This window comes from Polypterus senegalus, chromosome 10 (genome assembly GCF_016835505.1).
Source record: "Polypterus senegalus isolate Bchr_013 chromosome 10, ASM1683550v1, whole genome shotgun sequence".
NCBI lineage: Eukaryota > Metazoa > Chordata > Cladistia > Polypteriformes > Polypteridae > Polypterus > Polypterus senegalus.
In genome coordinates, this window is record NC_053163.1 from 90766291 (window position 1) to 90792645 (window position 26355).

General features: G+C 35.4%; 2 protein-coding genes across 2 annotated transcripts; one reads left to right on the top strand and one right to left on the bottom strand.

The window, feature by feature from the left end:
* Positions 1–706: 706 nt before the first annotated feature.
* zic6 (zic family member 6) lies at positions 707–5635 on the bottom strand. Its single transcript, XM_039766170.1, has 2 exons — positions 4427–5635; positions 707–1947 (listed from the first exon to the last, which is right to left on the bottom strand). The coding sequence occupies exons 1-2, from the start codon at positions 5457–5459 to the stop codon at positions 1292–1294; spliced, it is 1689 nt and encodes a 562-aa protein (XP_039622104.1). The 5' UTR covers positions 5460–5635; the 3' UTR covers positions 707–1291.
* A 10370-nt stretch (positions 5636–16005) lies between these two features.
* On the top strand, positions 16006–20161 carry zic3 (zic family member 3 heterotaxy 1 (odd-paired homolog, Drosophila)). Its single transcript, XM_039766171.1, has 3 exons — positions 16006–17244; positions 18074–18237; positions 18932–20161. The coding sequence occupies exons 1-3, from the start codon at positions 16257–16259 to the stop codon at positions 19112–19114; spliced, it is 1335 nt and encodes a 444-aa protein (XP_039622105.1). The 5' UTR covers positions 16006–16256; the 3' UTR covers positions 19115–20161.
* The last annotated feature ends 6194 nt before the right edge of the window (positions 20162–26355 follow it).

Here is a 26355-nt window from a genome sequence, read left to right on the forward strand (position 1 = left end):
TAATCCACCAAAATCTAATAATACTTAAATAAACAGTCTGAGGCATCATCACGTCCATTTTCAGATACGCCGAGCTTCCTATTACCGCATACCATCTGATCAAAGGGAATAGGCACTCTTTAATGAAAGAACGTATGAATAATTCACTTTTACTGTATTTACTGTAGTTTTTCTATTGAATATTTGCCCTAGAAGATGAACATTGCATTCTCTGTACTGAACTTAGAAAAAATGACAAAAAATATTTGTTATTAAACTGACACGCAGACTTTGCATATAACAACGAATAATACGTCGTCATATCCTCCACAGTTTTTCAGACTATAATAATTCCATCTCTTGGACGTACTCCCTCACGTGCAGGCCTGACATTTAGTCCAACACGCACTTCTCGGGGTTTGGGAGGGAAATGACGTGCACGAGGAAAAGCAGGCGCCAATACTGGGAAGAGCATGCAAACTGCAAAGATAAAGGACATCTAGTAAGAAACGAACACGTGTTATTCTAGCTGAGAAGGAGCAGCGGTATTCACTGCGCCACCGTACCGCTTTGTTTTATTGATTGCAAATAAGAACTTTGCAGATGCTAAAAATTCTTAAATTCTTTCATGTGATTTTAATTTGGTTAACGTTATTCTAATACAAAGGAATAACGATCAAAACAAAGAGGCGTTTTCAAAGAAGAATAACTACCATGGTTTCTGTAATCATACAAACAGTTTTATTGTGGTACATTTATGACACAACTCTCAGTCCTTAAGATATATATACTTCCATTATTACGTCTTAAATCAGACAGTACTGATAACACTATAAATATGTATTTTTAAAAATTCATATACAGTACATTGTCTTTTTTTGTGAAATTGTCACCCACCAAGGTTTAATATGACAGGCCAAAATCCCTAAACAATCGTAGCATCAAACAAAAACTACCACGGAGTGAAAGTCTTTGTAGTTTTCATCTTGAGTTTCAATGGAGCAAAATGAAGGGGGGGAAATCATACAATATTAAACATTACATAACATTTTTTAAAACAGGCTACTGATGTCGAAAATGAACGGTTATACTGAAACAGCTGTGTTTAGAACGTCAATATAATTCCATATATTCAGTCTATTCTGTGGGTTTGGCTGCGAGAAACAAATGTCTAAATGTGAACTCTGTCGTCGTGCTAACACCATGATGCATAATACATTAGCACACCTTTTGTGCATCACGTAAAGCACGGACGTGACAAGTCCTTCACAAAATTCAATGATTCCGTTGTAACTTTTGGGCTTAAGCAGCTTCAGACCGAAGTGACATCGTGACTGTAGTGTTTTGGAGCACATGACTCCACACTCTGGCAAGTGTACCAGCCATTGATGAGGCCTTTGTATAAAGATGTAGCTCCCTGCGATGACATATTCCGTGATGGGGCTTTCGGAGTCAAAACACTGCAAGGCGTGTTTGGAGATAATGTCGCCTCTGTTCTGAAATGACCTCTGGGTAAAACCAAAGCGTCTGAAGTTGACTGGTGGTGATGAGGTGATGAAAGGTCCAAGAAGTTTTCGAGTGGCAGGTGGAAAGGTGGACACAATGAAGATGTGTTTCGAGGATGGGCGCCTGGAGAGTCCAACAGATCACCGCCAGTGGGCATCTCCTGGGGGGCGCTACATAGTCCCAGAGAATCTGGCGGGGATTCACTTTCTGGGCCCACTGGAGCGGTGGATTTATACTGACTGTAGTCTTCTTTTTCCCCTTGTGGTTTGGACAGTAGGGACTTACAATGCAGCTTCATATGCTTGCGGAGAGAGCTGGGGTGCGTGTAACACTTCTCGCAACCCCTTACTTTGCAGACATATGGCTTATCGCTGGAGTGAACGTGAGAGTGCTTCTTCCGGTCACTACTGTTGGCAAATCTTCGGCTGCAGCCGTCGAACTCGCATTTGAAGGGTTTTTCACCTAAACGGCCAAAGAAAAGCACTGCACGTTACTTAATGGGATTTAGATAGGTGTTGTTATTTCACTTTCAGACTGAAACGTAATTTTTAAAGTAATCAAATAAGGAAATGAATGCTGACTGTTTAACGGTTAAACTAGACATAAGAATGCAGTTAGACTCCATAAATTATATAATGACTGCTTTTATTTCTTCTTTTAATGAATTAACGGAACAAGCTTTAGCTTGTCATTGTACAGAGTTAAATTAGGTGACATGGAGAAAATGAGAATGTGTCATGTGTCAGTGGCAGGGCCTTTTATTAAAATACAGTTCATGCCTTTACTAGCACTTGAGATGTTAGTTCTTCGTAAATAATAAAACCAGCAGAATCATCACTCATAATGAATAAAAGTGATGGCAAACCATAGCGGAAATTGAGACAACATTAGGATAAAATGCACTATATTAAGTGTCGCATTACAATGACTTGAAAATAGGTAAACATTGATGGTATCTCATGATGTATACGCTCAAATCCATCAAACTCGAAATGTGAACTGCACGTTTTTCATCTGAATAAATGAACAATGCTGGACTAAAAAAGGCCATCTATGCTAGTAAAATTCCCATCGGTATCGACATCATGGACAAGAAGTCGTTCGTTATTGGCAACAATTGTGCTATGACTTCAAGTATTCAAATAAATAAATCAATATTGTATATACTCTAAGAATATTGTGAATTTAGACAGAAAGTTAACTAGTATCAAATCTTTACAATAATTATCTCTTTTGGTTAGTTTTTGGGGGAAACAGTAGTGGCATAACTCGTTAGTAACTCCACTGTTACAAATGTGAAAATAAAACAATAATATACTACTATCTTAGGTCAACGGGACTTCACCCTTTTCATTCATTGAGTGCATACGCTTACAAACCATTGGGCAGCGTAACAATTGTGCCAACTGCTACATCACAGACAGAATTCCTTACTCATGCTAGTGGCTTCTCTAACTTTGGATATTTCAAATTAAAAGCCGGTTTTTGTAAAATGTTTTAAACTATTTAAACATGAACCATTTTTATGGAAATATTTTTAACCCATTAATTATTACTTTGCATATGTTATTGGAAAGAAATCGATGAAAAGGAACATCTGAGACATTGACGCCATTGGATGATTCGAAGCATTTTTACATACGTATTTTTCCTGTGCACCTCATGCTCAAGATGAACCGAGACCGTAAAAAAGCAGGTGACAGGAAACGCCAGTAATGATTCGCCAGAGACATTCGTTGAAAGGGACATTGAAACTCGCAGCAAATAAGAGTCGTTCAGGTTTTAAAGATGCTAAATAAGAAGCGAGATTTATTTTTTGTAAACGTTTTGTTTATTTACACTACATTTCTGAATTTCAAAAGTAAGTGTATCGCAATGTTCAAATAAAACAGAGGTGCCCACAAATTTCTCATTCAAAGTTAGATTTATTTTGTAGTTTGAATTATACGTGATTTTCAAGTTCTGTTTAAATCTGAATATAATATCACACTTATTTATATGATACAGTATATCACATATGCATTTTTTGCCGCTCTGATGAGGGGTTGGTGATACTGCAATTTTAGGTGTATTTAGAAACGAATTACTTGCCAGTCGGTTGTTTAATAGTCAATTTGAAGAGTTACTTTATGAACGATTTGCATTTTATACTCTTCCACGGTGATTCGTGAATAACTATAATAACAACTGCGAGTAAAGAGAAGTAATTGTGTTATTTTTTTGAATTAATATATTTGCACAAGAAGCGAGCAGTTCTTTTCTTCAGGATATGTGCGTGTTTGTTTTAATAAAGGTATACTATTATGAATACTGATTAGGCAACTAAAATTTGATCACAGTTGAATTAACATCATTAAATTTTGCAGACGAGAAAAGGCAGTTCAGCCCACGCCGAGCCATTATTTTTCTTTTCTACACTGACATGCAGCGACTGAAAGCATTGCCCAAACCAAAAGGAAAAGAAAAAAAAAGTAAAACAAAAAAGACATCCTACAAAAACGGGAATGCTTTTTGTTTTATGAATAGTGAGAAATCCTTTGGGAACACAGCAACAATTACTTTCCCCAGTCATGTTATAGCACCATGGTAGCAGTGCCTAACTTGTTCTCATTCAGTATTTACGAAATGACTGAAGTAGAGATGTGCATTTTTAAAAGACTGTTATGGTATAGACTATCTTTGAGGTGAGGGTGGAGTGATGTGGGTGGAGGATTGTGTCATAGACATGCTCAGTTAAGAATAATATTTTTAATTAAACCACCTGAATTGTATTATATATAATGTTTGTCTAAAGTTACTAATTTACCGGGCTGGACTGACATTTAGCATTTAGCAATAGTCAAAGACAATTACATTTTCAAAAAAGAAACATAGAAAGAAATTGTATAATCACTATTGATTTCTTTCCTTATTATTTAATTGTTAACGCATGGTAACTGACCTGTGTGCGTTCTCTTATGGATCTTGAGATTCTCTGATCTGGCAAAAACTTTTTCGCAGCCGTGAAAGGGGCATGGAAACGGCTTTTCCCCTGTATGCACTCTGACGTGGTTTACCAGCTTGTATTTCGCTTTAAAGGGCTTCTTCTCTCGAACACATTCCTCCCAGTAACAGACGTGGTCAGCTTGCTCGGGTCCGCCGACATGCTCCACGGTGACATGAGTGACCAGTTCGTACATGCTACCAAAAATCCTTCCGCAGGGTCGTTTACCAGGTGAATCTTTGCTGTCAATCCATTTGCAAACGAGTTCCCGCTTGACATTTTGTCTGGATCGCCTGAAGAGTACTTCTGATCCTCTCTGAATGGACATGTTCATCGGTTTATAAGTACTTAAAAGTTGAGTGACAAACTGCCTGCTGTCCCTCGAGCTACCAGTTGCCTGACCATAGTGATGAGATCTCTGGATGAGGTCGCCAGGCAGACCTAAAATTACTTGGCTACTGAGTTCTCGAGAAGTAGAGGTCGAGCTACGGGCCTGTTCGTGGATAGCGGTAAAGAAAGCGTGATTTCGGCCATCCCTAGAGTTGGACAGGTCTCGATACCTTCCAATGATGCCATGATGGGAGGCTCTTGTCGCCAGTTGATCAGTGACTGGTGGCATGGTGGATCCGGCCAGATCTCCTCCAGTGATCAGATCCCTAGTATGTGCTATGCGTTGACTAGTGTATCCAGAGTCTGCTGGTTGGGGGACTGAGTAACCAACATAAGCAGTGGACCTCGCCTCGGGATACTGGCGTAAACAGTGCGAGGGGCCGATTTTTAAGGAGCTGCCAGTGGGGTGCGCCATGTGCCCCCCTGCCAAAGGTGGCAGTACCATGCTGGGTTCAGGATTGCTTTCCCCAGGGTACACGCACGGAAGAGGGCAGCCACTAAACCTCGACAGGCTGGTCATATTGTGCTGTGCATGTGGCTGTGAACCTGCGAAGTCAACCAATCTCATGCTTGGGATCTGCCTAGAAAGGGTGCTTTCCATTTTCCCGGTAATATATCATCTGTACGTCAAGTTGCTGAACTCTGGCGAGGCAGCGGCTGTAGTAGCTGCAGAAACACTCAAGTTTCTTAGAGGCGGTATGCGTCCCATGCCGTACTTTGCCCTCTTGATTTGCAGCAATAATCGAGGTAGTAAAATGCTTCCAAACAGGCCATGGTGTAATATAAAAGCACAGCAGGGAAATGAGCTTTTTTTTTTAAAGGACCTGGGGATTGGCTGGAATTTGGCATGATTGACGGGAGCTTGGTTTGTTTTAAAAGGGACACGCATGCGTTCGCGGCGGGGCTCCTTTATAAAATATTGCAGAAAAAAATGCTTTGAAATCTGCCGCATATACTGCCAAATATTAGTCTCTCGTTTGGCTTTTGGGCAAGGCCCAATGCAAACTTTTACAATTCAAAAGTGAACGCTTGCCTCTGGTGATAGTTTTACGTCTATAATTCCACGACAAGCAAACCTAGTCCAGTCCATAATTTAATAATCCGTGCGAACATCATCACCCCTCCGTGCTCATATGACCCAAGTATGAATTCTAGACACATGTATTAGCGAAAACATCCAGAAATACGCCCCTCTAGGTCCAGTGTGAGAGGAGGTCATTTTAAACAAACGGCATCTAAAAAAGTACCTACACTGGGACCTTATATCAAGAAACGTGCATACTGCTTACACGAATGTGTTAAATTACATTTCATTAAAGCAAAACGTTAAGTGCTCCTAATGACACTTGTGGCAGAGCAAGTGTCATCTTATTTAGCTGAATAAAGAAATCACCTGTCCCTTAACTCAATGTAAATTCTTAACACATAAAATATTATTAGAAAAGAAATTACCTACAGAAGGTTCAACCATTCTTCGATTGTTCTTGTTTATTTAAAAATGACTACGCTCTAAATGTAAAACTTAACACCACAACGTAAAAGTGATTGTAGTTCATTATTTTGAATAAATCTCATATAGTATCATTCTAGTATATTTCGCTTACATTATTCTAATTGCAGAAATAAACCTTAGCACAATTTCTAAATCAAAACTGTAATTACACTCTGATAATTGACGTGAAGACTTTAAATTATCGCTTTTCAAAACAGTAAAAGATGATGTAGGGGGGATCTGGATCCCGGTGATTCTCCTTAGGGTGCCATTATCAGGTGTGTCGGAGGTTGGGAATGTTGAATAACAAAAGAGTATGGATATTTCTTTTCCCCATTAACATAAACCAATATTATACAGTATGTTAAGACAAGCAATGTTGGTTATTCAATTTTTCCAAGTCATGGCGCCTAAACCAAGGTTTTAATACAGTCTGTGACGCATTTCTACCTGCATATTCGCGTAGGTTGCATCCTGCTGTTCCCTTTCCCTCCGGCCGCCGAAAAGTAGTTGTTACATGAGCTTGTACCCCGGGATTGTCCTGGAATTAGTTTATCTGTTACTCTGCGGTGTTTGATTCTCATGAGAACTGAAAGCCCGTTTATGAGTTCTAGCCCTTGGCCCAAATAGGTTAGATTAGTTATAGATTCTGTTTCAGGTTTAAGTCAGTACGAAATTGAAAGACATCTGATTATAGCTAACACTAAATAGGTTTTCGCAGTGAGCTTTTGGTTTATGCAGAATATGCATTTATTAACCGATCTAGCCTTTAGTTCTTCGAACCCGCTTTTTCAATTGTAACTTCACGTGGAGCTGGAGCCTTTCCCGGTAGCATAAATTACAAACTGTAAAACCAGCCCTAAACAGGACGATAGTAAGTTTTAGAACACGCTCGCAATAAGAATGTCAAGACACTTATGTTTTTGGTGTTTGGGGTGAAATCGGAGTCAGTGCGGGAAGCATACAAAGAAATTGTTTAAATATGAAAACTAAGTATTCAGTGACCGGGCCTGGAATATCAATAATCTCAATGAAGCTATGAAACATTAGTTCTACATGTACATAATTAACACTGGTGACAAACACAAATGCGAAACTATGATGCAATAATTATATATCTTATTAAAACATATCTAAGAACACATCTGAATTTTACTATAATGAATTCGTATTCTCATCAAATTAATTTCTTTAGTTGTATTTTAAAAGCAATATCATAGATAATTGTAGTGCCGAAACAAAAAAATGTAACGCTATTGTCTTTGACTCTATAGTACTTTTCGATTTTTTTTTTTTTTTCTTTTCTTTGGTTGGTTTGGATTTCCTAGAACTTGAATTTTAGTTACATGGTACATTGTCAGTCTACATTTTTAAACAGATCGTGGAGGTTTTATAAAGGGTTTAACTTCAGAAAAAAAATGTTAGGAAGTCAAATGACATACAATTTTAACCCGTCTTGATATTGCAGAATTGTCAATACTATTTTGTTGTAAGTGATGGGTTTCTTTTCACTTTTTGTGCAGTAATTTATGTGGTCATTATGAAACCACCGAGTTATGTTTATAGTTAAATGTTATTTTGTGAATTATAGTTAAGTTGTCACATCGGAGTTATGTCCCATTCAAGGTTGGTTTATATCCTTTCCCAAGGCTGTCAGAGCAGGCTTCAGCTTCACTCGATGCTGGAATGGAATAAAAACGGGTTCAAAGAACGCATTAATTTGTTTTTATGGTATTTATTAGGGTTTAATCGTTTTTTCGTTAAACCCTTGAATTTTGTTGCTGTAGAACGTTTTGGAAAACGTAACTATTATTATTATTAATATTATTATTATTATTATTATTATTATTATTATTTTTAGTAGTAGTAGTAGTAGTATTAATAAGGTATATGTTCAAATAACAACAAAATACTTCCTTATCAAACGTACCCTATCAGAGGATTTCATAATCTTTTTACACAATTTTCATCTATTTGTTCAGGTAAATCATTTAAGTATTGTGTTCTCTCAAGTATTTTGTACCCAATGAAAGAAAGAAAGAAAATTCAATGTATACTACAAAAACAATGTATATGTCACATTTAAAATGTGTCACTTACATAAACAGACATCAATAAAATAAAAATAAAATGAACATAAATGTGGATACCTTTTAATATTCGTTTTAAATGCCTACCGACCCATTTACAAAAATGATTAGTTAAAATACAATGGTTACACTAAGTCCGGGTTATATAAAAAAGATGACTAAGTGGTGCACTTTTTGTTATTTAAATTTAAAACCTGCCAGTAATAACAACAATCCCAATGCCTTATTAAATTATAGCGAAATTCGACACCTTTTGTCCTCTCCCACAATATACAAAAGCAAAAATGGTAGAATACTGATTTTCGAATGTCGGGTATAAACCTAATAACGAGACATATAATCAATTCTCTTCTTAATTTACGAAACAAAATAACAAAGAAACTATGCCAATAAACAACTATTGCTTTAAAATATCCATTCATTTTGTAAAATGTTTTTTATACAGTTGCAGGGAGTCGTAGAATTAATGATATTGGACTCGACTCAGCAATCTATTCTCTGCACTAGCATCTAATCGATGGTATTGCATAGCGTAAAATTAATTTCATTATCACTTTAAAACCCGTTTTTGGATTGACGGTGTAAAGCTGCGACCTGAAGGAAATTCACGTGATTATGAGGAGAACATGCAATTTCCAGACAGAAAACACTGAAATGAACTGTAGTCCAGGGTCTACGAGGCTGCGGCGAAACGTTGCGCCATCGTGCGGCTCACTCTAAAATATTGAAGCACAAAGTTAAAGCCAGAGTAATGACGAAGTATAAAATCTTATCCAAAAATATAAAAAGTTGTTATCCAAAATAATTTAATTTATTTTATAACTCCTTTACTCCGCTTTTGTTAGAGTTCAATTCAACAGTTTGACTTTACCGTGTCTCGTTTTAGAAATCATGATTTTTTTTTATAAAAATCAGCTAATAATATTGAGCAAATATATGCTATTTTTGCTAAAACAGTCAAATCCCGTTCTTGACTCGGTTACTGTCGGAATCAACGGCAGCTGCCCAAAAAAATGACCAGTAAGCAATAAGTGGGTGCAGAAAGTGGATGGACAAATTATGGATTCGTGAAAGTGACACGATTAAAACGTTTAAAGTAACGCTGTCAGTTTTTAAAGAACATTCGAAGACATGAAGTATGTTCTATTTGAATAACATACTTTTTAAACTAATAAAGGTGTTTAGCCACATTACTATCTCGCTATACCTGAATGAGGAGTATAGCAAATATGTAGATCGTGACGTAAATCCCATAGAATTACCATATTTGTAAGAGTGTAATGGAAATGGCTTTCATTAACACGTCATTTAGTGTGTTAAAACACATTTTTATAATTAGTTCTGGCTTTTTCTCTCAGCTACCATGATAGATAGATAGATAGATAGATAGATAGATAGATAGATAGATAGATAGATAGATAGATAAGAATCTGAATTTAAAACAAAATTCGCAGATGTGTAATTATCAATGCGAACTGCAATAATTAAACGTGTAAATCATTTACACTGACACTATTATTAGTTTACGAGTATTATGCGATCAATTTTCTCTCAGACTGTCGCATTCCATTCCCTTAACGACGATAATAATATCAATAATTGTTTGCTTATATTATAGAAGGTAACTTATTTTCCAGTCTTTTGAATTATTTACAGTATTGGAAGCAATCAAAACGTAATGTTTTGACTAGTGAATATATTAAAATATTTATGTTTATAAACAATAAAATGATCTGTTTGAGTAACGAGGGTCTTGCGATGAGTTGAATGATGATTAGGATCCATTCAACAATCGGTAAAAGTGTTTTTTGTCCATCAAAGTTTAATTCCGCATTATTTAAACTGTACCAACATCATAAAACTCTTCAATATGTATGTTATATGTCGATCAAAAGGTGCATAAATGAGCAGAACCGGTAATAATTAGTGTATATTAAGTTGTTCACGACAATACGGTGATGTCTTAATGTATGTGTATAAAGCGGACGCAGACCGAAACGATTGACTCGAGCTGTAATGGTCAATGGTCTTTCTCGTTTCTGTCTCGGGTACGGCGTGTTGCTTAAGTTGTTGCTGAAGAAATTAAGCAATATGAGAGTGTGTAGGGATTCTTGCATGTAGTTCGTGTCTTCTGTTGCCACTCATGGAGCAGTCACGCAGAAAGGGTCAATAAAATGTGTTCCCCGTACAAAAGAGAAAAGACAATAAAACCACCCCCGGGTCACAGGTCATGGGGTTTGATTGAGATATTTGCAACTTCTTCTTTACCCTGTTGCAGGAGTTAACCTGAGTGTGCTCCGTTGATTACACGAATGGTGCTGACATATTTTGATTTCTTGACTCGCACGCATGCAAGTACCCACACACGTATGAATACAGCAACAGACCGAAATACAAAGAGTAGCCCAGAAACCCGGTCTTAGCAACGCAGTGAGTATAACACATGTTGTAAAAGTCAAAAAGACGTGTGAAACAGCAAAGCGAGCTGTTTTGACAAGGATTTAATTAAAGGTTGAGACATAATTGATATGGCTGATTTTTTTTTTAAAAAAGGTCTAGTGGATGAAACACTTGTAGATCTACATACCTACATAACATGCATTATATGGGTATTCTATAACATGTAAATAAGTATATTTGCTACTTTATTTACTTCATTTTACACTGAAAAAATAGACCTACCTAGGCATGCTTTTACCAAACTTTCGTGGATTTATTGATATCAGTCACAGGTCCTCTTCATGTAAACATCCATAACTATCACTGAACCATTGTTTTCTTCTTGAACTCCACGAACATTACACGCGAGGAATACAAACATGCTAAAACGATTTTGTTAAACATCCACTTCTTTCAACATGTGTCTGTTCACTTGTTTACAAGTTTGAAGTTGTTTAAAATACTTAAAGGTACACTATAAAGCAAACCAGAATGCTTTTTGTACATTTATTCCAACAGCAAAATTATTTGTCTATTGATTTAATGAAAATAAATGGACACATAGAAAAATAGAATAGATTTTATTAGACTTGTCTGTTCAAATGATGTTTTTCAAATAATTTTTGATTTAAGGATGATTAAATCTCAAGTGTTTCGACTTAGTTTCTAAAATATTTGGGTACATTCGTTCAATTTTATGTCACTCAGGAAAGCATAAATCGCGTGTTATTGTGTTACTTTGTAAATAAGATATTTTGGAAGTTACGTGTAATGTTGTAATATATACTGCCATGATTGTGCATACTTCTTTCAAGCAAAATACATTTGAGGTACACATAAATTAAAGTATTGATGGCTTTTTTTTTTTTTTTTGACTAAATGGGTTCCCCCCTTTAAACACCGTGTGCAAACATTTTTAACATAGCCCTTTACACATGTGCCAATTTAGTTTACACTCCTCGTTTCCGGTAATAACTTTTTTTTTTTTACTTAGCACATTGAGCTGTTCATAGTGTTACAGAAATGATCACCTAATTCTTGAACACAACGATTTAAAAATCAGTGAACAAAGGAAGATATCATGAGAACAACTTTTCAGCACAATAATTAAAACATTTATGTCGCTGATATGTGTGCACCGAAGTACTCTATCAAGGCAAAGCTCACTTCGGTTCTGTATTGAGGCTAGGAAGAACCTTCTCGACTAGGCCCTAAAGACTACGATTCATAACGTTCAACTAGAATTTTTTATGGTGTTCTAATTAAAAATGAATCAGAATTTCATAAAATTATTTTACGAAAAGGTAATGACTACTGTAAAAGTAAATATTTTGGAATTGAATAATTCCATAATAATAATAATAATAACATTTATAATTTACTGTCAATATATTAATAACCCTTTGTATTATTTTTATAAGCAGTAATTGCTATGTTAATAAATTTCTGAACTCGCTTTATCCACTATGCTACTCTTGATACTCACAATGGAGAAGGAGTGTTATAACACATCATTAACTTAATTCTGAATATCTGTAACTCACAATATTGGAACGCTCTATCCATGCATGTACATTTTATATATATATATATATATATATATATATATATATATATATAATCTGTAGTTAGCGTTCGATTTATTCCGTAAGTGCTGGCCGGGCAACTCAATAGTATGTTGCTTTCATATTTCCAATGTATGGTGTTTCATACAAACATAAAAGTTTAACTAAAGGCTTCTATAAATGAGAGCATAATAGTGCATCAAAAACAGTCATGCCTAATAACAGAAAACCAAAATGTTGCTATTCATAGAGTATTTGATATACCTTTTACAAGAGAAAGTGACACATGGACACATACGTTGGTTTTCGGTGCAGTCTGTTTTACTAAAATAGAAATTTTAAAATGGAATGATAACATTAACACGTTTAAATCATAAGTATGGTTAACACACAGATCCATCCACTTAAACATACATGCACGGTGTGTGTGTGTGTGGGTACCGTATAAAATACGATAATAATACAACAAATTTCTTATATCTTTAACGCCACAACAATAATTTGGAATTCACGTTTCAATAAATAATTAGATTAAAATGGGATAGAACCTTGGACCAAACGTTATTGTGAACGTACAGTTTAATCAGTGACAAGATTTTTTTTTTGTGGTGTGTGTGTGGGTGTGTTTTTTGGGGGGTGTGGGGGTGTTAATACATTTTGAATCATTTAGCACATTTATGTTTGAACTTGAGAGAGATATTTTAATTTATATTTTCATTCCTACTTACGTAACTTGTAACTCTTTCATTATTACATCCCAATAATGTTAAAAAAAAGTTTTAGATTGAAACACTACTCTGTCTGCCTGTTGCAAATAAGTGAAGTATGAGATTAAAAACAGTTTTGTCACTATTTATTAATTTTGCGTGTATATATATTTGCATAAATACGTTAGAAATGTGTATTTTCTAAGCTTGCTTAGGCTATAAAAAATATGTAAACCCTAAAAAGAGTCGATGTAACATTAAAGAGAATAAAAGCACTAAAGGGGAAAAATACGCACATGTAATTTGTTTGTTTATTTGTTGATTTTAACATAAATGGGGGAAAAGGTGGATTGTTTTCATACAGTTAGTGGATCCATGTGTTTAACATTTGCAAGTGAAACAAAGGCCCTAAGCAGCATAAAATAATGTTCCAGATGCGTGTGTTGAAAGCTTTACCGGAAAGTTAATAAGACCGACAATAAGGTTATGCATTGAACTGAACCTATTTTCACTGAATATTTTGGAAATGTGTGTGTGTGGCGGGGAGAAAGGGGGAGTTATACAGGGCGGGGGCGTGGGTTTTGGTGTATTTGTTTTTTTCATGGTCTCAATGACCAGACATCTGGTTGAATTTATGCTTCTGAAATTCAAGAACTTTCTAAACATAAACTTTTTTTTTTATGATATGCAATAATCTCATATACAATGAGTTGAGACGACAGTTGCTTTCGATTATTGACAGTTGCTTTAAATTATTTTTTAAGACAGTAACCTAGAACTAAACTTGAGGCCCTTCAAGAGTCAAAGGTCATTCGCCTTATTCGGCCCCAAGTCGGCAACTTCAGAGACAGTATACAGCAGAATAGTCGGCTGATGAGCTAATTGAATGAAATAGACAACAGCGCACGTGCTACTTGCTCATTAATTATCTTACCGCTATTGCTTTACACTGCATATCGACCGGCATATATGTAACATTCCAGCTACGTTTAATAGAAGAAATATAATATAAAAAGTGGTGAAGAAAAGCTTCTGAAAAACTTTAATAGCTGTCACTAGTGTAAGATCACAAAGGTCGCCATAAATCTCATCTTTAAAATGTCGCATGAACGTGTTACTCTTTTAAAATTACACTGCTTCGACATATCTGTTTTAATGTGACTTGTTCATTTAAATTATCATTGGACCCAAGATAGTCTGATTCTGAGAATTTTAAAAATGACAAATCCTGCGTAGCTGTTAATATATTTTCCATTCCTGACGATTTGATATACAGCATTGTAAATCAAACCGTGGAGGTGGCTGGTATTTCCTTTCCCAACAAAGGTCCAGCACTGTGGGGTAATAAAGGAACCTTCTGTAAATATCTTACCCGTCTTTTAATGCCGCTCATCAAGAGTTTGTTAATCGTCACATCTTTAATATGAAACGTGTTCTTAGAGCGCTATACTATTTAACTCGAAGAGAACATGAAAAAGCAATAAACAACTCACCTCTCAACTTTACAGTTTACTCTCTGACAAAGGCGTTGAAAAGCGGTAGCGCTACAGACGAGAATGAATTTGGAAATGGAGTATCGGTTTGATTTTTCCCTTCTTAAATCTCTAATATGACGATTGCAAAGTCTTTCCTAAGACTGGGGGAAAGCATGTGAAAGAGCTGAAGTTATAAAGCACTGCTTGGTGCACTCTAAACGCGTCTCTGAACTTGATCAGATTTTATGTTTCCTGCAGAGAGTCGGCGGCAGTCCTCTGAAACATGCTCAATAGCTCGACTTTTTTTTTTGTTAAGCAAAATCTCGGGATATTACAATTACTGCCATCTTTCTTTCTGGCCTTTATTTTCTCCTTCTACACCCCATCGTTCTTTTGGGAGAAAATGAACCCTCACCCACCCCCTTCCCACGTAGCACAAGAAAGCAAGAATTCGTCCTACAATCGGATGCTTGAAAAAAGAAAACGACTTTAAACAAGCCTCGAAAATTTTTAAACCGATGCTCCCAGTAATAGGAACATGAGCGGACGTTTGTTTTATCACCGTATATCATTCTTTAATGTGTAACTGTTGTTAGATACTATAATTTGTTTTTAAATTGATATTTGCTTTTAATGTTAAGGTTTGCGAAATGATAGCGAACAGAAGAATGTTCATTGCTTTCAATTTCATCCAAGAGGTGAAAAAAACAAGATTATTTTAAACAATTTTCTTCTTTTTCAACAAAAAGTTAAAAGGGGTAAAAAAAGGATTACCACAAAGACGTACCCATCTATCTACGATACTTTAATTACCTCAGTGAGTCAGTTACTTTAAAGGGGCTGGAAACTTAAAACCGATACTCGATGGACTGAATGGCCCATAGGAGCAGATAAGAAATACACATATACATTTTCACATTTGTTTATTTATATTTTTATAACATGCTTGAAGCTGGGTAAGATGTATTGCTTTCATGCAGTTTTTCTTCGGTGATGTATTTAAAAAAATCAGCCATGATGGACAACGCACAAAGTGCTTTAAAATATATTTAAAATAATATTTTTCATATCATATACACAATAAGTATTTATACTTTTTAATGTGGATTATTTCAAATAAGGGGAAATAAACAAGCCACGATTATTCAAGCTAGAGGAGATCGCGTATAAAGCCTTACCTGCGAATAATGCCTTGATTGACCAATCAGATTGAAGAACTGGGCTGAACTGCCATTTTCAATGCAAAACACTGCCAATCAAAGGCGACTTCACCAATCGCAGCTCCGCTAGTAGATCATGTGCGTCCTGAGGGGCTCTGCTCTTATTGGTTATCGCTGCACTGCCTCCTGAGTTCATTTATGTGCAAGGGGTGAGTGATTGACTTTATCAGTCCAAGGACATCACTCACTTGGAAAGGGGGGGAAAGTTTGATCCTCTTTCTTAAGGATCATACTTGCGGGAGTTTCTGCTCCCCCAGTTACCAAGAGGGAGAATTTGTAGATGAATAGGCTCTTTTTAGATTTGTTAACATTACAAGAAAGACAATAACGGTTGCCTGTTTTTCTTTTCTTTATTTCTGATATTCTTCGTTATATTTTTATTTCATTTTACTGCTTTTAAGTTCCTTACAATGACTATGCTGCTTGACAGCGGTCCGCAGTTTTCAGCGCTTGGAGTTGGGGGCTTCGGGACGCCGCGGCACCATGAAATGAGCAACAGGGATGCAGGGCTCGGACTAAATCCTTTTGGAGACTCTTCTTTCAAACTGAGCCCCGTCGCCCACGACATCTCTTCGAGTCAAACCTCCGCGTTTACTCCGCAGGTCACATCAGGCTACGCCGCAGCGCTGGGTCACCACCACTCTGGCCAGGTGGCTTCCTATGGCGGCGGACCATTCAACTCTACGAGAGAGTTTTTGTTTAGAAACCGCGCAGCTGGCATCGGAGAATCTGCGGCCACAGCGCAGCATGGGCTCTTCGCTCCTTCAGCGGGAAGCCTGCATGGACCTCCAGGAATCTCTGATAACCCAGGGCATCTTTTATTTCCAGGGTTGCACGAACAAACCGCCAGTCACAACTCTCCAAACGGACATATGGTAAACAGTCAAATGCATCTAGGTTTACGTGGGGACCTTTTCGGGAGACCTGACCCTTACCGACCAGTCGCGAGCCCTAGGACGGACCACTATGGAAGTGCTCAGCTCCACAACTATAATCACCCGATAAACATGAATATGGGAATGAATGTACCAAGCCACCACGGGCCAGGGGCTTTTTTTCGGTATATGCGACAGCCCATCAAGCAAGAAATGTCCTGCAAATGGATAGACGAAACCCATATAAACAGAACCAAAAAGACGTGCGACAGAACTTTCAGCACGATGCATGAGCTGGTGACGCATGTCTCCATGGAGCACGTCGGGGGTCCAGAGCAGAGTAACCACATTTGTTACTGGGAGGATTGTCCGAGGGAAGGAAAATCTTTTAAAGCCAAATACAAACTGGTGAATCATATAAGGGTACATACAGGGGAAAAGCCTTTTCCATGCCCTTTTCCTGGATGCGGGAAGATATTTGCAAGATCCGAAAATTTGAAAATACATAAAAGAACACACACAGGTAACCGGACATGTTAACTATCCTCAGAAAACGGTTATTTAGGTCTAGAACGAGGTATTCTGCGCAGTGATATAGACGGACAAAGTTTTCAAGACGTTAATGTAAACTCCTTACAAAATGTGTGTAAAAGTATTAAAGGTTTAATAAAATTAGAAAGGTAAAAGATTTAATTCAAGAATATCTATAAGTAAGGGATGGGGCTAGGGTTTATTTTAAAATGGATCTGTTCCATTTGCGAGGTGTATACTTTCAGTGAGTGCAGTGCAAATAATTTATCATCTAAACCGAATTTCGTTTTTATCATAGTTGGCTCTTGTTAGAAAATCGGCGAATTAACTCACAAAGAACTTAACCATTCAGTCTAAAAGTCTGATAACTACGTGTAAATTGGTAAATATCCTTTTCGTCTCAGTTAGTTATGCTAATACCAGTGAAACATACTCCTGCTAGAGTACTTCCTTAGTTTTTTTGTAGGGTGACAGACTACAAAATTAAATGGGTATAGAAGAAGTAGAAGGTTTTTTTAGAGATGTTTAAGCGAGTGTCGATTTAAAGAAAAGTAGTTTTTATGAGAATGATTATGATGTGTTTTCTGTATTTTGTACCCTTTCACTGCATAACGCTAACGGATGTTAAAAAGGTACCGAAAATGTATAAAATATAATTTGAAAATCTTTAATGTTATTATACCAGAAAAGATGTGTATAGTTTTATTTTTTTTTTGTAAGAAATGAGGCATTAGTAATCTTACCGTTTAGCTGAAAAATGCACTTAATCCTGAGACATATTTTAGCATGATTTTAATTATTTTTATGACTTTTTTTCTTAGGTGAAAAACCATTTAAATGTGAGTTTGAGGGCTGTGACCGACGCTTCGCAAACAGTAGTGACCGAAAGAAGCACATGCATGTACATACGTCAGACAAGCCATACATCTGCAAAGTGTGCGACAAGTCTTACACGCACCCCAGTTCTCTCAGGAAACACATGAAGGTAATTAACTGTTTATTTACTGCTTTTCAAAGCAACTACAGCTCGACGTGGGGGTGGGGGTGGGGGTGGAGTGGGATGGTCATTGTGCATCTTTGATTTTTCTGTTGCTCTTACGTAACCCACATATCACTAATGATACCTGCTTCTCAGATAAAGGCATATGTTGTTACATACATTTCAAATTTGAATTTACTACATGATATAGGGTTTAAATCAGGATCTATTTGAAATAGAATATAGTACTAGGTGTTTAAAATACTGTGTTAGAAAAAAGTAAAACAAAAAAAAAAAGCACGATATTGTAAATCTATTAGGAAAATTTGAACAAGCAATGGCTTTAGATTATTAATTGGACATTATAAAAGTCTGTTAGCTGCTCTATTATTTGTGAGCATTTTATTCAAGTATTACTGCTGTTTGACTGAACTTTAAGTTAATGTTTCAGAGGAAAGTGTTACATTTATTTATAATAAAAGTTAATGGCCAATTTTTACATTTGTGTGCCTGTTCGTAAACAACTAAAAATAAATATTAAACTTTTTTATGAGGTGTTCGATGTTTTGTGTAGTGCCTTCGGCTTAATAACTGCATGCAAAAAGACGCGCCCTTATACAAAAGCTTAAGTACAACAGTAACTTCTGTCATTATTGTACAATGATAGTCATATGTGTGTGTGTGCTCTTTTCACTTTTAGGTTCATGAATCTCAAGGCTCGGAATCTTCTCCGGCAGCGAGTTCTGGCTACGAGTCGTCCACCCCACCCGCTTTAGTATCTGCAAGCGGAGAGGACCCAACAAAAACTCCGCCGTCTGCGGTTCAAAACACCGCCTCACACAATGAAGGACTCCCTCCCAATTTTAACGAATGGTACGTCTGAACACAACTAATCAGACGCAGAAACGGACCAAACCTTAAAGGAAACCTGAACCGGAACATTGAACAAAATAACAGCATAATAGATTTGAAAATGATGCAACAGAGTAATACAAGAATGAAAGGATAATCGGAGTGGAAAGCACAGAAGAAGAACATTTCTGTTTGATGGGCAGTCGTCATGTTCCGGACAAGCCTTGTCCTTTCTCAGGATTCAATAAAATTTCTATATATATATATATATATATACTCATAGATATCAAATATATCTATATAAATATATATACCTTTCCTTAAGGAAAAAAGGAAAGGTTTCCTTTTAGTTTCAGATTTTTATTTTTATTGTTTTTGTTCTTTTTATCGAAAGGGATTTTACGAGGAAGAATTTTTCATGCTATGTTAAGATGGTGATATACTCGTGTCGCCTTAGAAAATGATTGTTCAACTTCACACAGTCTTAAGAAACGTGCCAAAGTATTTTTTTTTTTCTTTCTTGTACTTGGGAAAACAAAAACAAAAACGATCAGACAAATGTTTACCCGTGAATGTATTCCTTGTTTGATGGGGTCGATTCTGTTGTTGATGTACGTTTCTGCTTGGAAATGTGGTATTATTAGAGTAAGATCGTGACCGTTAATTATACAGTATCGTTGCCTTTTGTAATAACCTTGTAAATACATATCCATGATGCCATATTTATCAATTTGTAATTTAATTATCGGCATAGGATCCGAAACTGAAATCATATTTATGGAAAATGTTTTCTAACAAGACTATGTACAGTTTTTTTTTTTGTTTTTTTTGTTATAATCAGTTTAACATTAAATTTCTCAAAAAATTATCCTGTGGACTGCTTTAACATTGCAGATGGTTGCTGTGGCACAAAAATGACTAATTAAAGTGTAAGAAAATGAAAATTTATAGTCTACCTTACTTACACATGCTTGCAGGAGGTTTGACGTGCACAAAGGACCACTCTTAGGATCAGAGAAGTTAGTCTACCTCCACGTGAAAATCAAGTACCCACGCAGACTTAGAGTCACTCACCTTATAATTTCTGTTTTTTGGTGCACTGTATCAAAATGTTAGGATAAAATACTTGCAACCTTAACACTGCTGTAATAAAAAGCGTGAGTCATGATGACTTCTAAGGATGACTACGTTTACAACTTTTTTGATGTCACTAATAATTCAACAAAATACGAAGACATTAGATGTACAAGAAGACCACAAAATGCGTTAAATATCGGGTTTGTAACAATACTATAAATGTGTTTTTAATGTCTGTAAGTGATGATTTTCTGTTTTGTGATGAACACTGGTATGTCGAAGAAATATTATTACACCATGAAGAGTCGTATCGATCTACCCCGTCCTAACATTACTTGCTCAAAAATATAAAATGAACACACTTACACTTTACTCGCTCAGATATCTTGACATCAAATAAAGTTAATAAGAAGAAAAAGAAAAGATCTGTCGCTAAATACAAAAGTACACATTAACAAATGACTTCTTGATATGGGGGGAAATGGCACAGGTCAAAACAAGTATCATATGGAAGAAGTGGTTTGTTTGGAGTTTTGAGTGCTTCTAATGTCATCGTTTGTTTTTTGCACGTGTCTGTGTAATCTCTATTATGACAGTATACTTGTTGAGCAGTTCAGTTCACTTTATCATTGAAAGAAACAGGTGCTGGTTTGGAATCAAACTGAAATGTAAGATTTGCATTCACAAAGGTTTGGGTGAAAAAGTTTTACTATTTATTTATAAAATAAAACGTATAGACAATCCACTTCAAAATACTTTTTTCACTGTTGCCATGGAGGAAGTGATCCGTGACCAACTTGAACTTGACACAGGAAAGACGCCATTTTAGCTGCTCATTTCCTAAACAGAAAAAAAAAAAGATGTTTGCTGAAGTTAACTGTCTCCGAGCTCGAGGATCTCACCGTATAGAAGCTACACTGTGGCACATTTTGAAGACTGTGAAAGCATTTTTCATCATATCAATTAATTGGTGTTTCAGTCAAATTTGTGACACGTGAGACCAATGTAGATAATCACATCATTTACATTATGATCACATTTAAAATGCATTGAGGATTATTCAGAATATTACAAATTATTCAGAAAATGGCTGGATTCAATTTCATAACTGTGCAAATATACATTTTTGGCCATGTATGAGCCTCGGATTTACACACGTCACACAATATACGTATAGGAGTATACGTTAAAAGAAAGCTTTCTAAGTTTGAAAATGGAAAAACTTCGATATTTACGCAAGCTGTCACTGTGCTTGTGAATAACATCTAATGTTAAAATGTTTTTGGAAAAAAAAATATTTTTAAAAAAGCAATACGGCATCATCTTAAATATGTTATGATAATTATAATGGAATATTAATTGATATTTTAAAAATAGCATTAGTACTGTTTCCGACTGTAATGTAACCCACAGTCACACAAACTGTGAAAGCCAATAGGCGGCGGTTTAAAATAATTTTTAGTTCAGGTCTGAATAACAATCTTAATTTGTGCAAGTGCTTTGCTGTCGTTAACAAATCCGCATTTTTCTACACATTATCAATTAACAATAAAACATCAATAATAAAATTAATAACGTGTTCGATTTTCTAACGTATCCAAAGATTCTGCATTACTCATGATTTTTAATGCCAGTTTGTGAATTTAGCTTAAAATTATTTATTTTCTTTATGATCTTCATTAAAAATATGTGATTAAAATAATCTTAACCATTTTAATTACCATGTGTTTCAATGATAGTAAATAAACAACTATATTTTATGCCACAGACCATATTAAAACTGAACACAAATCAGAGCGTCATTTAATTTTAATAGAAGTACACATAAAGCCGAGGAGAAAAAAAACATATCTTGTGAATTGTGCACGCCATCTTTCCCAACCCCCCACAACCGCCCCTCCCCCACATCTTAATACAAATAGTATTAAGAATTGATTAAAACCCCAGGACACCCCTACTGCGCAAGCGCGTTTTGCTATGTTGTCGAGAGCAATAAGTTCTTCTTGACGAATTCCATTACGTCACATAATGGCGCCGAGGACCCCCACTGTGACAAAATAGAAAACTTATGCAATTTTCACGAAAAAATCGCGTCCTTTTTTAACTACTTAACCAGGAGAAGAGTAGAGTTCAGCGTACGGGAAATATGCTGGCGCTGAGAAAACTACACAAATGCATCTTTTTAAGAACGGAGGGTTCTTTTGTGAGAGCTGCGCTTCTGTGCTCTCAAGGGATTACAAAGCAATCTTAATCACGTGGTGAAAACGAGTTTTGTAAACCCTTTCGGACTTCGCAGTACTGATAACTGAGTGGCTGTGCATTGTAATTTATAATGTTTCGAACATGTATGATTATGTTCCGGTGTACTTTCCAAACTTTGTTGTTTGATTATGAAGCACGTTTTACAGCAAAAGTAATGAGACTGGGTTTGGGCCGAGAGGGTTGGTGGGGTGTTATAGATAGTAAATCAAATTATGTTAAGGTTATATCGAACCTCACATTGAGAGTATTGCATAATATTATGTACATTTAAAAACCTAAACAATTAACTTGCTATGTGATTTTTTTCTAATTTTTTATCCGAATCAATTTTATTTAAAAAGAAAAAAAAAGAATGATCAGTCTGCTGTTTGTCAGACACATAACCACAAATGACTGCTTTAAAAATTAAGTCTGGATCACTGTATCGATGACAAAAGTCCCGACCCTTCCCCCTCTTCAGTGGCAAAGCATTTGCTCGTTAAGTCGAAGCACTCTCTAAGAGGATAAATACAAGTAGGTTCCAAGCGCCTTTTTGTCACGCAATGCACTATATGTGTTCAACAAAACCTGTGTCCAAATTGCTTAGTGGCAGTGACTCACGACAATAAACTTCTGCAGAGCGTCAGAAGGTTACCTGCTTTAAAATGCGTAATCTCGTATTGCAGTGTAAGTTCCTAGACGCCACAAATTTCCAGTTATACATGCTGAAAACGCATACGAGCTATCTTTCAGAGGCAACGGTGTTAAATCGAAAATTAAAAAAAAAAAAAAGAAAGAAAAAGTCCAGTTCCTAAATAATTAAAACATAGTAATGTACGTTAACGGCGGCAGCATAGAATAAGTACACACGGTTCAGTGTCAATAAATAACACCTGCTTACACCATACTGCATATATATATATATATATATATATATATATATATATATATATATATATATATATATATATATATATGAGCAAACCTAAATAAACTTAAATTCATACTTGAGTGTGAAAAGCAACAATTTCAAAGCACAAATAATAAAGTAAAAGATTTTTCGTAGCTTGAAAAGGGGCACTCGTTCACAGACGTATAAAGTGATATTTGAAAATGCAATTAGTGATATAGAAGTGGAATATGATATGTAGTGAATTTTGTTTACTTTATGAAGTAATATCAATACATATTTATCCAATTATTTGCGTCGAAAAGAGAGGTAACTTGTGAGCATTAATGAATACGAAGGCTATATTTTCAATGGGCAGACACCGAGGCACAGGCAACGTTTTTTGAGACTTATAACCTCTCCTTTTTCAAAATATAAATTCCATATTTATTAAGATTTTTCGGGGGAAAATCAGATGAGGTTGTTGGAATCTCGGAATCTTATATTCTGAAGCTAATTAGCTAACGGATCGATAGATAGATAGATAGATAGATAGATAGATAGATAGATAGATAGATAGATAGATAGATAGATAGATAGTCCCAAAGCAATATAAAGCGCCATTAAAAAGGTATTTCATTATTATTAACATTCTTTCTATTCAAAGTATATGAATACGCAGTCATATAAGTTACAATTATGACGCATCCAGACGTTCTTCAAAAGCTGTCAGAAAAAATACTATAGTGTCTGCTGCCTCACGTCTATACCACCTGCCCCGCATTCTCCGTCCTTCATTCGACTTTATATTATTTTATTTTTTTTTAATTTTTCATTTTTTTTTTTAGAATTTTTAAGTATTACATAAAAAATAAAGTACAGTATACTTAAAAATATTCATATCAAAATGGGCATCTTAGAATTAACTTTTATAGCATTCAGGTAATCATTAAGAGTATATATATGAAGTGTTTTCTTATATACACTGTAAGTATTAATTTAAGTTCGACCATTTTGTTGTGTATGTTTATATCTGTAGAGGAAACTATTATTGAATTATCTTCATTTTGCGCAATAAAAATAATAGTTAAAGCTGAACAGATAGATAGATAGATAGATAGATAGATAGATAGATAGATAGATAGATAGATAGATAGATTAAACTTAAAGACTTAAAATGTTTAAATAACTTTGAAAGCAAGTAAACAAAGTTAGATTAAAGTCATGACTATAATAACCTGTAACTAACAATCTACAAATTCAGACATCTGCTGAAATATATTAATGTGGTAGTTGTTCAAATTTTCCTTTCTAAATGTTTCTTATGCAGTTTACAAGACATATTATTGCAAAATGTATTAACATATTTCGTAAATTTATTTATAACGACATAAAAAAGTAAATGAGACACTAATGCACTGCTGAGATTTATTATAATGAATCTAAGTTACTTCATTGAGTATAGGTGATGTAACTTTATAATACATATTGTAGAATCAAATCAAATCATGTAAATTGCATAGCAAGAATGAAAGAGAAAAAAAAATCAAATTACACTTTCTGGTTATAGATGGATTTTCTCCATTTATATTATTTCTCCATTATAAAATCCCACTAGTGTTGGTGGGTTCTTTTTTGAGATGTTGACATGGCTTTAAAACTTTAAACTAGTGATCGCATGTGTAGATTTCATAGCAGGTATATGATATTTAAGGGCTCAAATTTACATATATACACGGCGTAATAGTTTCTTATTAAACAGAATGAACGACTTGAAATATATTATTAAAGTAAGACGCCAAAGACATGTAGCTTTTACGTCATAATTAAAATAGAAAATGATCATGAAAGCCTTTTCTGCTGTCACCGTAAATATTCTATATTATAATATACGACTTCAGGAATATACTGTATAATGAAAAGAAATATACATACTGTATATATTGCTGAATATGCACTAATCGTTTGAATTTATTATTGAACTATACTATATATATTAATTATCCCGTATCCCCCAAATAAATACTTCTATTCTCTCCTCGGTGAAATAACTGCAATACACCCTGTATACCTTTTTAGATTCATTCTCATGTAAGCCCACTAGAACGCTAGAACGATCTGGGGTTGGGAGTATTTGGTGGGGGGTTGCGGTGTAGGGGTTTTAGACACATTATCATTTTCGTCAATAAACGGATTAACTAACTGGAAAACAACTCTTTAAGTGAATTTACATATCCTTTAAATTTTGCATAGTAATAGGTCGCCTTCGAAAGTGCCAGCGAAGAGTTTGGAAATGTTCATTCATTTATGTTTAAGTAGTTTTTTAGAGAAAATGGATTTGTACCAATTACACTGGGGCAGTGTGGGGAAATGAAAGCCATGTTTTCGATATTTCTTCCTTGCCGCCTTTACACACTAAACAAGATTGTCGGGTTGGCTCGCACATTAAAATCGAGGTCTGAGATCACCTTTCTACATAATGACTATTTTAAAAGCAAATTGCATGAATTTGTGAATTGAAATAAATTAGAGCAGTAACGTAACTTGACACAGTATTTTTGTACCTGATATTTGGTTCGCCTTTTTGCATTGTCTGAAGATGAAGGTACACGAAAAGGCGCATCAGTGGCAGCGCTAATGTTATGAGTCTTCACTGAGCAAATGATCTGGTTTTGGTCAATAATGTGCAAGAAGATATCATTTCTTATTAGAAAAAAATGAAGCCGACACAGAATTTTTTAAAGTTTAGATTTCGATTTGGCATTGATTGAGTGTTGTTTCAGATGAAAAACAGTTTGTTTCAGTATTTCACATACATTTTATGCCTGTATTCTTTAGTGATTTCTTCTCTAATAAATAGACTAGTTTAGTGCAATCTGGTTTTATTTCTCTTTTATGTCTAAATCAAATCTGTTGAAGTACATAGTAACACTTAGATAAAATTGCATATATTGTGCTGATTTCCCACCATTAACTTGTTAATTAAAAAATCAAATAATTGACCCCTTAGTATATTCTCCTAGAAAAAGTATGAAGAGCCCTTTGAGAAAGTGCATTTTATGCGG